Consider the following 15,268-nt stretch of genomic DNA (forward strand, 5'->3'; position numbering starts at 1 on the left):
GACTTGCCCCACTAATCCCCTAACCATAACCCTAACCTCCTGTTTATCTGGAACTAACCAACTCACTCAGTGAGTCAAGTACTGGCACATTTTATTGTCACTTACGGTAACAACGTTATAACGGGGGGAAAAGTAATTTTTTGGATTACTCGTTACTGAAAAAAGTAGTGCCATTAGTAACACCGTTATTTTATAACCGTTATTTTATAACTGCCTCTGACATACTTCATACTCACACCCAGATATTTGGTCTGTGTATCCACACCAATGGTGTGTTCTAGAGACTCAGATCTGTGGGGATAACTGACAGTGCCTTTTGTCTGCCTTTGAAGTATCTCAATGTGTACAGCGGCAGTGCCAAGCTAACGGCCTTTCCCTTGAATCTAATCACCTGCAGATAAATAATGACAGTCTACTGTAAAACTGTACACATCCCTAACAACAGCCTGCCTGGCAATCTGCCTGTTTACTACAACCCACCATCCACCCACCATCGTGAACACTACACAACTGGATAGATTAAATATAGCAAATTCAATATTAAAATGTGCTATTTGTGAAAGGATGAGGGGATCGTCTTCATTGTTGCAGCTCAGAGTGTTGTTTGGGTCGTGCAACGCAACATCTGCTGACCAGGCGCATGACCTCAGCGCTGCCCACAGTCCTTTCTGTTGCAGTCATGGCAGCTCACAGGCAGTTGGCTGTATGTTACCCCTACCCAAGCTTCTTTCTGCAGATCCAGCTGCCTTCATGCCGTCTGTTGCCCTTTTACATTCAGCATCTGTCTTAGATTTTAACGTTTAATGCCCCAGTGGATTATTTCACAATTGTACAAGGTGGGAGTGATTAAGAGCAAATACCTCTCTGTGGTGCATATGAATGGCCCACTGTACTTCACTCTTTCAATTGCATCAATATGTGATTCAGCTTAAGCTTATCAGGAATTACTCAAACCCTGCAACTACTGTACTGTATGTTCCCCATGTGCTGAACCAAATTGCTCTAGACTGGTCTCAATAGCTTTACCTCATATAACTCTGACTTGTCACTAAAACCATTTCGCAAAGACAATTACTGGCACATGCATTTAGATAGGGGGCTGATGTGACATTTTCCATTCAAAGTATTTTTATTTCAGCCAGGTTTGCGTCAGTCAAGGTTTTCTTCATTGAAAATAAAGAGGTGAAGAAATAAAAGAACGCCTTTGTATCACAGAAATTATCTGCATCTATTTTAGGTGAAAGGAAACCACACAATGAGGGGCCTGCTCTGGGCTACAACAGTTCTATCAGCAGCTCGTACTGTTTGCTCTGTCACTTGGGACCATGAAATAAAATGAACAATCTGTGGAACAAGATCAATGTTGATGGGAATAGAATAGTATTTGTGGGGGGGAAAAAAGAAAAACATTTAGTGGGGTTAATTATGGCTAAGATAGATAGTTATGGGAATATGAGATTTCTTATTTTGCCTCTTTGTCAGCTTTTTCCCCCCATAATCACCATTATCAAATATACTTTATTGACAATATTGAATCTTTTTAACATATGCATAGGATATAGACAATGACTACAGTAACATTTCTATAACATAACATTTCCATTAGATATTAGATCAGTTGTTTTTATCTCTTATGTATGAGATGACACTTTAATTGTTGTTGTTTCTTACAACTCAGTCAACAGGTCAATTGATTTCATATATTGCTCCTCAAATGACAGTTCAACTATACATTCATATATTGACCCCTCCTCTTCCTTTTGGCTGCCTTGGGTTATTTTCTGCATAATTGCAAGAGACTCCTAAAGCTCATACACATATTTCTATGAAATTTCAAAAGATTGTGTGGCTGTGCATTCTTCCCAGTTCATCCACCGTCTGTCCACTAATCTGACCACTGACCGCCCCAGGCCTGGGGATTGCTTACAACTCACAACTCAGACACATGGTAGCTTGCATCTTTGTTGTATCAAAGCAGTTTTAAGAGCGCATGGTGAGTTTAAAAGGCAACAACCCAACAATGCTTTTCTGTCCTCTGGAACTGCTTGCAGCTTCTGTGTTGTACAGCAGCTTCATCAGAAAACAGCTGCTCAGCACAGCTCCCCTACAGAGCTGGAACTTAATGAGTCAGCCTGCTGCATGTGTATGTGTATGTGTGAATGTTGCATCTCAGAGCTCATTCCTCAAGCAACATTGTAATGTGAACTCATTTATTTTTAAAACTACTGGCGGTGTTTTCCACTAGTGCATACAATATCCAGTTGGGTGAAAATAGTAGCCAGCTGGGCACATATGTATGTAGTGTGGTTTTAAGGTGCCTATCACATACATAAGGTTGTAGTCTTTATTCTTGGTGCATTTTCAAATATTTTTACATGAACACAATAATGTCAAAAGAAATCTTGAAAATACTGAGTGAAGTTTTGAATGATTCAAGAGCATGGTTCAGTATCAGGTCCTTCCTGATCTCCTCTCTGCGTCCTGCTTATGTACTGATGTGAGCCTGGGGTCTTGCAGCGCTGACACACACACACACACACACACACACACACACACACACACACACACACACACACACACTCTCTCTGATTAAAAACATCTAATCTAATAGAACAGTAAAAACAAATTCACGTAGTTTCGGATTAACAATCAACAGTTTATCTGACTGACATAGTACATCAAGGGGGGAGAGAGTTGTTGGCTGTAGGTCAGCCTTAAGTCCAATGTGCAGTTTGTACTATTAAAAAAAAGGCACAGCCCTTTCACAGCTAACTATTAGAGATAGTGATTGAAGAGACAAACAAACAGCTGTTCCACTGAAACAAGGTCGACAGTATCAATACTTTGAAACGGCTCCATCTGAGGAGAGGAGGCTGTGGAGCAGACACTGCATCAACGAAGAGCATTGCATAAAAGATGGTCTATCTCTATATAATGACAAGAATATTGAAATATGAAGAATATTCAGATCCATCTCATTATCCACACCTCTCATACTTAAGATATGTGCAACAGCAGGTTATGACTGAATGACTTGTTGAAGATATTAATGCAGGATGATGATGTGTTTGTTTGCTGCTCTGATCTTTGAGATCTTGAACATAATAGGAGGATGGATGGCCCATGATTTGAATGGATGCTGTGGAGCACCATCCCAGCAGCTTAGAGTCTGGATGAATGTCTTGAGTAATACAGAGGAGATATGACAGACAGAGGAACTTGTAATGGACAGTTACTATGCAGGGCATCTGGATCTGGAGCTGAGCTTCTGAATTTCTGAAAACCGGGAGAGAGAGTCACAAATGGCATTGGAGTGACCTGGAAAATGAGCAGATTAGGTAGTGCATGAACAGCATGATGGACGGGGAGTTGGAGAATCCTGTTTCGATTATTTCTACTTGAAATAACATCTGAGTTGATGAAGATCATAGAACTATTTGTAGCGTCAGACTCAGAATTAGCAGTGGCTATTATGGGGTAGATTTAAAAGAGCGTGGAAGAGGAGATCTGACACTTTTCAACAAGCTCTTGGGGCCATTCTTCTGTGAACCATTTCCCATTATAGAAACCCACAAAACAGCAGAAGGGGCAGCATCAGTGTACAAATGAATGTCAGTTGGTCCTCATGAAAGATGGAGATCCTGTTCCACTTGGCAAGAATCTAAGAGAGAGTGGGTGAAAGAAGAAGGGGATGATGGGTGAAAGAATAAAGGCATGTCCTAGTGGAATAATACACAGGGTGAAGTTGAGGTGGACTGGGGGGGGGGGGGTTGTGTGGGCATTAAGGACAAGCAAGACTGCATGTTGTTCAGCCTCCTTGGTGCATGATGGGTATGAGAATCAGGAGTTAAGGGTGCAGGTGAGAAAGCTACAGCAACTGAACAGCAGGGCTGCAATGGAACATGGAGGTTTGATAGGATAGAGCTGTGTGGGTGTCAAAAATACAACAGTCGAGTATAGTCCAATATGTGAATGTGTGGTATCGAGTAATAAGTAGATTTTAAACTCCTACCTAAACTAGTTTAGGTTCTGCTAATCAAACTTGCTCAAAACAATATGCAGCGTTTACAGTTTTGTTGCAGAATATGAGAGGTAAAGGAGTAGTGGGTTAGGGTTAGTGTTTATAGGATTGTTGGAAAAGCTGTGGTCCTGCTGTGTCCACCTCTTTCAAATTCTTAACAGTGGGGAGTTAAAGCAGCAACGGCCATGGTGCGATGCAATGATGTCAATTCACTGTCAAAACTGTCATTCCATTTGTATTCAATTACACCATTTGTACAGTGCTACTTAAGCAGGAGGGGGCGGCTAGCTTTATTTGGCAGTAGCCATGTTCTTTTTATTTCCAGAAGAAGAGAAGGTTAACAGCAACAAACAGTCCAGCAGCGCCCTCTGTTGACTAGTGCAACTAAAATTATTACTAAGGCCACGGTATTTTTTTTTTCACGCTGTCTCAGTCTGGTGCTGAGGTGACTGATTTTACTGGTTTAACTCCTCATTTGATAAGTCTCCCTAATATTCTCTTTACAGTAAATATCAAGTTTTCTTGGGCCATTTTATTAGTAACAGACATATTGTAGCAATGTTCAGAGGGATTGTTCCCTGGAAAGGTAAAGCAGTTGTTGTCAGTACAGTAAATATTAGAATAAAATGGAATATACTTGAAATTTCACTGCTTAGGTCCCCAGACAGGAGATAGTGTTAATTCACCAGCCATTTTCACATAGATAAATGGCTGCTCTGCTGTGGTAGAAATTAAGAAACAACTGTAAATAAAGTTTTTCTAGTGAGTTTGTACCCACTGTAACTCTGCTTGTAAGGACCGCTCAGCTGAAAACCAGCCTGAATGCAGGTCAACAGATATAGAATCAGTTCCTCCATGTATCACTTCCTGTTTTCCTTTCCCAGGCAAGAGTTGCTCCAAGACAACTGTCTGAATGCGTTACCGTGATGGTAACCATGGCACTGTGAAAAGCCTCCTGTCCAGCCACTTCATCCATTACTGCCTAATGACAGTGGCTGAGAGCATTGCTCTTACCCAGAAGCAGCCAATCAGAGACGAGCAGGAAATCCGTGCCCACTCTCTGTCTTTATCTAGCTGCAGCAAAAGTCAACGTAGGCCTCTGTGTATGGGATGGGATTTGTTGAGGAGATGCAGTGATGTGTGAGTGTGTGTGTGTGTACATGTGTGTCTGGGTGTGTTTATGCATCGAGCCCTCTTTGGCGCGGCATGTGCTGTTGAGCACACAGATGTTTCTTTCAGAGTCGGGTATCAGTGGAGAGGAGCTGAGAAAAGGAAGAGAGCCAAGTGCACATCCTTGAGGCGCATTGAATTTGAGTTGCGCCTCGTTGTAACTAAATAAGATTACAGCATTTACTCGCCCCTGCTCTTCCTCTGAGAGTGCAACACAATAAATAAAAGAGGCGGATGTTTTTTTCTTCTTCTCCCTCTTGGCCAAAAAAAAAGAAAACAGTTTCTTTATATTGTGAGTCGCTTTTTCTCCAAAAATGACTCACTCCCCCATACAGAGTGTACATGAGCTACAGAAGCACATGAAAGGGGAATCTATGTGTGAAGAATATTGCTGACAATATTCCCATTTTATGAGAATGAAAGCCCATACAAAGCCTGGTGAAGTGGGCTTAGTGTCTCCAATGATGATCACAGTGTGAGAAGGTATAGATAGCAATTGACTCAACCTGCTGTGGAAACTGGCAGGTGTTGGAATGAGTAGAGGGTCAGCTGGAGGATCTGTTGGTGTTCAACAACAACATATTTATTTATATCGCACCTTTAAAAAACAACCCAGGTTGACCAAAGTGCTGTACAACACACAAGTAAAACATATAATAACACCTAAATAGGATACAAGTAATGTACAGTAAAAACATGCAATAAAACAATGAAACAGGAATGACTATACAGTATATCAAACTAAAATGCCAAGGAAAAGAGATGTGTTTTTAATAGAGACTTAAAATGCTCAAGGGTTTGTGCAGTCCTAATCTGCAGAGGTAGGCTGTTCCATAATTTTGTGGCCATCACAGAGAAGGTTCTGTCTCCTCTGGTTTTTAGTTTTGATCTGGGCACAGTTCAGAGTTAGTGAGCTCAATTTTTACAGTAAATCAACACACACACACACAGAAGATGATACCTGACTTCGGCAGGCAGCAGTTACACCAGTCCAGATTTCTGGAGTGTAGTGACAGTCATTAAGAGTAGGCGAAATAGAATTTTTCTCACTCTGGTCCTTGTTGATCCAGAAGATCCGTCTCCTCTCCTTACAAGGACTTCTGGGAGTTTGACTGAGTCATTAGATAACCAGGCTGTGGCCTTTCACAAGACCCTGACTGTCCAGAGACTGAGAATAACTCAATTAGCTACTTGCTCTGTCAATTTGTCTGTCTGACTTGTCTTTTCCTTTCAGATATTCAAAATCTGAAATATAAGTGCATGATTTCTTGCATAGTTCCACCACAGAACAGTCCTGAGTCAATCCCTAGGGATCCAAGGACTGAGTCAGGAAGTGGAACTAAAAATGTCATGATACGATGCAGTTATGTAAAAAGCATTGTTTAACCTGTGGGGCCATTTGCTTCTTCTGTTGTCCAGGCGGAGTTCTCAGAGATCAACCTGGCCTCCTGCGTCACCTCGGGCTGTATGGTGGACATGCAGGTCAACAAAAGTGGCACTAAAGTGGTCAGGTAAGTTGCTGGAGGCCCGAGAGAGCTTCTGTTCTTTGATGCATTTGCCCACGCAATCTGCAATCTGCCTCAGTGAGCCTGCACAAAAACCACATTTCTTTTCTTCCGAGCATGACTGTGTGTGTGTAACACTGCTGCACTCAGAGGAATCAAGGCTGTAATGTGATTATAGCCGGGGAAAAACTTAAGAAAAAAATACTCCATCCTCTCTACTCTGTTTCCTTGATAACCAGGACTCTAGTCTTTTTTTTTTTCTTTTTCAATTTTTATCTTTTAATTTATCAGTCCAGTCGAATGTAAAATGTTTTTTATGTGAGCAGCCCCAGCCAGTCATGTGGAGCTGGGTGTTTAAAGACACTGCTCTGCTGTGTGAAAGACGTCACTCGTGATCAGCTGATCTGGGTGGTAAAGATGACATCATGTTCCTGCCTCAGCCAGTGTTTTCATTAAATCATTGACCTGTTTCTCTCACGGTGGGGATAAGATTGATCCTCTGTCTGGTGATAAGATGTAGTTGAAAATTACCAAGATGTAAAATGTGAATCTTAAAAATGTGACTTAAAACTAAGCTGAAGAAGTTCTGTCAGACAGACAAACCTACCAAATGTTACTGTTCTTTAACATATTCTTTCAAATACGAAGTCATGTGATTGGTTGAGGATGAGAGCATAGTACTGTATGTTCCAAACCCCAGTTTCCATCAGTCATAATGAGGACAGACTCTGGAGGTTCCAGTAAGATCTGGCTCAAGAACCTGATCAATATCTGTCCAGCTGATCATCAAAGATCAAAGCTGATCATTGCTCTGGTTTCAGCGTGTTTCATTCAGAGCCAGAAGAATGTTGTAGCACATCAGCACAGACACAACACTCATTTCCAATGTACAAACTAAATGCACTCTGTCTAATTACTTTCTCCCTGGTGTGTGTCCATGTGTGTGTGTGTGTGTGTGTGTGTGTGTGTGTGTGTCCATGCAAAAAGATGCACATAATGCATTCAGGTCAAATTGAGGTCAAACAGACATTCATTAACAATGAATATCACTATACAGAGCATACATACATAACCTTAGTGCTATCTATCTATCTATCTATCTATCTATCTATCTATCTATCTATCTATCTATCTATCTATCTATCTATCTATCTATCTATCTATCTATCTATCTATCTATCTATCTATCTATCTATCTATCTATCAAGTGTATCTGTAATACTGTAATTAAACAGCAGATCCATCACATGTGGTGGATGTTTATGTTTTTCTTATTATTATTATGAATCCAATCCATCCTAATGAACAAATGAGCCGAAACAACTGCTGTGCTGACATGACGTATGATGACTCCAGTCCGACCATGGCTCTTTGGTCCAGTGGTGTAATAAAAATATGTAATAGGTAAAACTGCAGTGTTTCTTCTCCTACTCTTGCTGCTGTAGGTTGACCGTGTGCCACGTTGCACGTCGTCCTACAGTACAGCAGAGTGACACGCCACAAGGTACAGTAGTTAAGGCATGGTGTTCCCTGGTTCTCTGCTGCAGTCAGCCCTTTAGCTGCTCTGTTCTCTGCTGCCAAAACCTCCAGCGAGCTGCTCAGCTTGGAGTGGGAACTCTGGTCTGGCTGAAAGACAGGTCACAGCAGCCAGAGTCTGATAAGTCACAGAGCAGTGTCTCAGCCCTCCTGATGTGTTGAATTAAAACTGATCATGATTAATGTGGTGCAGTAGGAGTGTTTCCCATTGGTGCTTACTCACCTTGCTACCTTGTTTTACTGCTGTACTCACTAGATGAAGGTAGGGTTTAACTTTACTGCTGGGAGCTGGTCCATCTGAGCCCTAAACTTTGGGGCAACCTGCCAGAAGAGTTCAGGCAGAGCTGCCATATTGTCTTCAGGTTGTCCATCCATCCCATTTTTGAGGAAATAATATCACAGAATTGCCATGATGAATGTTCTTCGGATTTGGCTTTTTGCGTTGACTTGGGCTCATGAGCAAACTGATTTGTTTTGGTCATCAAAGATCTATGACATGGTGTGTGCTTTTTGTCTCATGATGGAGATAATAATGTGCATGTGGGAGGAACTCCTTGCTTTAAAGGAGACATATTATGCCCCTTTTCCACAAATTACTAAAATAGCTCCCAGGTGTCTTAAAGCAACATTTTTCGAGTTTATCGGCCTTAAAATAATGTTTCCAGACTCATTGCAATGGTAGAAAAATGGTTAATAGGATGAGCCTGGTCGCATCGGCTGAAACTGCACTATGTAACTTCCCTGAGAGAGACTCATACGGTTCCCCTCCGTCAGGCGAGAGGGGAGCCTTCAAGAGCTTTCAAAAAGTGATATTTCCAGATATGGACTTCAACATGTAACATGTAACGTAATGTAAACACTAAGATAGCTGTATCATGGTGCAGACCTAGAGCTAAGATAAAGGCTATGTAGTGGAGTAAGCCTTTTTCTACCATAACCCTCATGGGAAATGTCAACTCAATGAAATGGAGGCATATGTGAAGGACCAATAATCAAGTCTATTCTTGTGTTTTATGGAGAATCTTCAACTAATGTCTTGTTACCGTACAGCACGGCAGCCAGCTGAGATTAATGACTATAAACTATGACAATGCTAGTTCAAGTCTGTAGGCTGTAATTACAAACAATAAGCTATTTACAAGCTAATGTGCCAGTTCACAAAGGCATGTCACATTATTAAAGTACCTAAAATAACATGGCTAGGCTGGTCAACATGGATAGCGAGTCAGTTTTATAAAGTGTCAAGACAAACCAACTGGACTGTGGATCGCTGGTTAGCAGCTAATCCCAGTAGAGGAAAAGAAGTATTGATTTTGTTTCAAAATGTACAGAGAGGAAGACGAGAAACATGAAATTAGAGATATGACCATAGAGAGGAAATAAAGATGGACGTACTCTCTTTCATGCCACTTATGTTTGATTTTCAAGCTCAGAGTGCACTGCATAGGCTACTGTCACCCAACTGGTACTCAAAGTTACACACCCCCAATTACACATAACTTTGAGCCTTGTAAACAGGTCAGTTAGAGCAGCTGTTACTCTGTCACCCCTGTCCACTTTCTTTAACAGGCACAGAAATAGACCTGTGTGACTTACTCAACACATCAGAAAATCAGAGTTCTGGGCCGAGGATTGACTGGCCAATTACAGTACATGGACAGATCCTAGTCTGATTTCTTCTTTTTTTCTGTCCTGAAAGCTTTAGGTCATAGTCAGACAGACCATTCTTGTAAGTACTTCCCAGCACACAACAAGACTCCTCCTCTGGTTACCTCAGGTGATGATTTAACTCAGAGACCACACAAAAACAGACCTGGCTGGCCCTCCCCTGACCCCTGCAAGAGCCCATTTTAATCAGCCGAGGCCTGTCTGACTGAACAGCCTCACCACCTCGTACCTCAGACAGGTTCATCTTATTACCGGGCAAATAAATCCCGCTCTCAGACGTGCTGTATTCAAACCTGGATTTAGGAGCCTGAGGGTGGTTTCCTTCACAGACAGCTCCACCGTCCCTGCTGCTGTAATATAACCATGAATACAAATGGCCCCACTAATTCACTTAAACTCCTGACAACACTCATTTCCCCTCCTGCCAGAGGTTGTTTAGTGCTCTATCGCTCTTGCAGCTCTGTCCCTCATTACATCTGCCTCCCATGGGACTCTCCTCAAATCCTCAACACAATCACTGTGAGGCTGCTAAACACTAGTTGTAAAGGTTAGTCCTGCTGTAGAAGTGCTGCAGTTACATCCCCATGCAGCTCTTTTGGCTTCAGAAGTAACACATCCACACACAGCCCAGTGTTATTTCAGTTGTTGGCACATGCTCTCTGTTTTCTGTGTGACCTCTGCTGCTCACTGAACTCGGGAGATGAGCCCTGCAGATGAGTTTGCGATCCAGACCGGGATGCCGCCCAGGACCTGAGCCCATGCCAGGTGCCACTGGGCCGGGACACAGATGCAACCACAAGGAGTCCTAGATCGGGACCACAACATGATGCTAGGCTCCATGGAGGCACTGTGGACAGAGAACACAGAGTACTGCAGGGTTCTGTGGATACAGTAGTCTTATGTGTGCACTGCTGGATAAAGTGTCTCACAAGCATTTACTCTGAGTCGGTAGAACTAAATAATAACATGATAATGATCTTTATTTATAAATCGTTTTTCTACACCCATGTTACATAAAGTACAAGGCAGCAAAATAAAACATGGAGCTCACAGAAAACAACTGGGTAACAAGCAAATCCTGAATGTGGAGTTTGGGACGCTTAGTGGTTTTGTGATATTATCATTCAACATACCAGGTTTTCATGAGCAGGACTTCGTCACTTACAGTGACGCCCAGAGCTCATGTCTGAACATTATGTTGTGTTAGAGTAATGCTGCGTTCAAGACAACTCGGAAGTCAGAAAAAAACAAGCTCCGAGTTGTCAAAAACGAATTGAACGGCGTCGAACTCGGAAATTACAGGTCGGAAACTCGGGTATCATATCTGGTATCATGCACATTATTATCTCCATCATCCAAAACAACATAGAACAAAGATGACAATTGATAAAGATTGTAGGCTACTTATATGAAAAAAACAACAGCCATCAGTGCCATTGTGATAATTTGATGTCTTATTGTAAAAAATATCAACTGGCCAGCTAAATCATGAGCTTATGAGGTGTAAGTGCAATGCTAAAATTCTGGCCACAGTTAGGCTAATAGTGTTGCTATGTTAAGTTAATTGTCTCCCACCTGTAGCTATAAATACACATATGTGTTAATGTCTAATGAAAAACAACAAATGTAAAAAGTGCACTTTTCAAAATATTAAACTGTGGTTCAGGTCAGGACTGAGTTCAGTTTGTGTTGCCCAGAAAACAACTTTCTGTTACTTGGTTGAGTTCCGTCCTCAGCACAGATTTTTCCCTGAAACTTGCATTTCCCTTCACTGACGAAGAGCCAGTTTGGCACAATACACCATTGTGTAGAGCACTGTGCTGAGCCTTGGTATGTATGGTTTGACATTTGTGGCATTCCTGCAGAGCTGTGCCCTGATTATCCCTATCAGTGAGAGACAGACTGATGGAGGACAATAAGGCTCTTACCTGCTTTTGAGCCGGCCGGGCGCAGGGTCTTTATGAAGACTAATGCCCAGATTTCAGACATCCCTGTGTAGCTTATTAGAAGGTCAAAGATTCTCTATGATATGAATCTTAAAACCAAATGGCAGCATTGTCTCGGGTTTGAATAGTTCCCTGCTCCAGGAATGCTGATGAAAACATTCTGTTAGCACTGTGGGACTCTGCTGCACATTGGTCTTGGCCTGTGGTGTGTTCATGATTGCGTAACAATTATGAGACAGATAATTTAGCTTGTTGTGTTTTGCAGATGAACATAACATGAAGAGCCTAGATTGAACCTGCTGAGATGAGCTGGCTAACATGCTGTGGTGTCTGATCACTGACGGCTTTGTAGGTGAGGAGGGGGATTTCAAATTCTGTTCTGGATTCCTTCCAGCACTTTGGTCCTTTTCACGCTTAATTTATTATTCATGTGTTATTAGCGGGCTCGTGACTCCACGTTGACTTCCTGTTATCAACCTTTATTGCACCACTGATGACCCACTGAAAGGGTGCATTAGCATATTGCCCGTGAAGCTATGTCTATAGAGCCCAGGCGATTTGGATCATAAAGCATAAATGTGTAATCAAGGACCCACAGGGTGACCTGGTGCTGCAGAGAGAGTCAGAGTGAAGACTCAGAAAAACACACTTAATGGGAGTCAGTAATGATGTGCTGCTGTAGGGCACTACCTCCATTAACCAGAGCCCGGTGGAACCCATCCCACTGAGCACAACGTCTCCTGCTCTGGCTTGTCTGAGCTAATGAGGGAGCAATAAAGGAGGTGTCCCCCTGTTCAACAGTTGACATCGTCGTGGTGAGCAGATCTTCATTAAAACAAGGGCTGACAGTTTCCTCCCCTGCTGAATAGATCAGACACCAGTGAAGATACAGACACATTTCAGTTTAATAGAAACAAAGCAATCACACTAAGGAGACTAAAAACTGTTTCCATTATGTTTCTTAGTAGCCTACAGTCCTGATGCAGAAGTTCAGCTGTATTGTGTACAAGACAAGATGTAAAGATGTAAGATGTTGTTTGACAAACTCAGCAAACAGAAATGGTGAACAAGCACTGAATTTCGATTATCTACTTTACAAATCATTTTAAAATTGTGGTGACTGGTGCTCCGAGTTAGCATTGAAATGCTAAATGTTTCTCTATCAAGTTGGGGGACAGTAATAAGTCAGACTTAGTCAAAGGTCACAGTGACCACACATAACAGTTTGGCCTTGCTAGTGCAGTTTCTCCAGAACTCCTCCAAGGAATCTCACCCATTTTTGCTCAAATGTCAACTTCAACTCAAGAACAAAGGATGGATGCATTGGGAGGTTCTGGAAGACTCCCAGATGACATAGTAATTGTGTTAAATAGGAAGACTGCCAAGCTGAGACCAGTTCTGGTGGAACACAATGGTGAAAAGAAAGAGATGAAAAAGAAATGGATGATGGAGGGAAAAAAGAGAAACATCTCAGCACAAGATGATTTTGCTTTGAACTAAGACAGACAGATTTGGAAATCATTGTCCGGTCTGCTGCAGATGTCATTCTCTAACTTTGTTAGGAAAAGCACATTTGGACAAATCAGTGTTTATCACGGACTTCTGCATGAACCATTGATTCTGGTTTGGTTCCGGAGCCACAGTAAACAGCTCGGTCCAGTATAAATAGCAGAGTCTTTGGTCTTTTGCCTCTGTGGCTGAGCGCAGCAGCAGGAAAGAACAGCTGTAGTCGTTCTGTCGCCGAGACCGGATCAGTCCTCAGCCTCCCTGCCAGTCCTGGTTCTGCTGTCTAACATGAGCAACACTTGAGCAACACTTGTAATTTCAACCCGCAGCCTGCCCCCTTCGCCTCCTCTGTGTGTGTGTGTGTGCGTGTGTGTGCTGGTCTGGTGTTGGATTGTCAAACACATTTAGTCATGTTACTTTAGCTCTTTATAGCTGTATTTATTTTATATCAAAAATATTTGATGAAATGTGTTTCTTTTAGTCTGTTTCAACACAGCCCTTCAGGTTTGTTTGCTCAGCAGCATCTCAAATAGTATGTTCACCTTTTATTATGCTGTTTTATTTATTGGTTCTGTGCCTTTTTTAACTATAAAAAACACTTTACAGTATAGTTTTTATCATCCCAAAATCCTGTATTTGTGCATGTAAAATGAATGATTCATATTCTTTACATTTTTAACATAGGACCCATACTGAAATACAATATGTGCACTTATATTTTATTTCTAAATATCAAAACATCTCTATATACTGTAGATATACAATGAAAATGAAATCTATTGACTTGTCTAGGTCATTCAAATATGTATGTTTAGGTCTTTCGTGTTTTAAATTTATATTTATATCTTAACATAGCACATTTGTCTGGAGAATAAGTGAACCACAGATACAGATTTTATTATGATGACATGGGTAGAGCACCAGCATTCACAGGTGCTCCCTGGGTAAAATGCCAAACGGACCAGGTAGCTTTAAACCACCTTTACTGTGTCCGTCTTCCTGTAGGTCCTTCAAACCAGACTTCGTCCTGATTCGCCAGCACGCCTACAGCATGATCCCCGGTGAGGATTTCAGGAACCTCATAATCGGACTGCACTTTGGCGGAGTCGCCAGCATCAACTCGCTCTTCTCCATCTACAACTTCTGCAGCAAGCCTTGGGTGGTGAGTTACAGCTGTCTCTGCTCTAAACTAAACCACGTGACGAAGAGGATGGTCCCCCTTTTTTCTCTGGGCCACATGTGAAACGATTTTTGTCTTTTTGATTGAAATTGAAATTGATTTGAAATTGTGACTTTAAACTTTGACTTTTGCTCCACTGGTGATATCCCATGTGTGTTTTTGGATCTGTGTCGTTATCAGTTTGGCAACAACAGTCAAAGTCAGGAGCGTATCAGCGTAACACCTCAACGTTGAATAACATCTGGATTTTATTTGTGAGAATCTGAAAATATATATTTTCTTCAGTCAGAGCTTTGTATTGTATTTTTATTCAATCATCAGTATGAACAGAATAATTAAAAGAAAATATATAATTTACACATTCTCAGAAAACATGAACAAAAAAGCTTTACATGATAATTTAATGTAAGCAACTCATACCAAATACACTGTCTCCACATTTTCCAAGTGCCCAGACAGATGTTGACTTCCAGTGTGTGTGTGGTTGTAAACATGCTGTGAGTACAGGTGTATCTCTGTGTAACCTCTTGTGACTGTCTGTTGGTTTCTGCCTGCAGTTTTCTCAGATGATTAAACTCTACCATTCCCACGGTGCTGAGAAATTCCCCCTGAACGAACAAACCTTCTACCCCAACCACACACAGATGGTGAGTGATATTATTCTTCATTTAAACAGTGTGGGAACAAGCTCACACACATACACACAAACCACACACATACAGCGCAATCATCACAG

General features: G+C 41.7%; 1 protein-coding gene across 4 annotated transcripts in view; it reads left to right on the forward strand.

Annotated features, from left to right (window-relative positions):
- The window catches only part of syn3 (synapsin III), a 98,506-nt gene that overhangs the window by 30,379 nt on the left and 52,859 nt on the right, over positions 1 to 15,268 (forward strand). For all 4 annotated transcript variants that reach the window (XM_085769008.1, XM_085769009.1, XM_085769010.1 and 1 more), the window contains 3 exons: positions 6,611 to 6,702; positions 14,358 to 14,514; positions 15,090 to 15,179. In XM_085769008.1, the coding sequence (XP_085625134.1) occupies positions 6,611 to 6,702; positions 14,358 to 14,514; positions 15,090 to 15,179 (339 nt within the window). The remainder of the gene's footprint in view (positions 1 to 6,610; positions 6,703 to 14,357; positions 14,515 to 15,089; positions 15,180 to 15,268) is intronic.

This window comes from Trachurus japonicus, chromosome 23, assembly GCF_045865225.1.
Source record: "Trachurus japonicus isolate A0001 chromosome 23, Traja_1.0".
NCBI classification, from domain to species: Eukaryota; Metazoa; Chordata; class Actinopteri; order Carangiformes; family Carangidae; genus Trachurus; species Trachurus japonicus.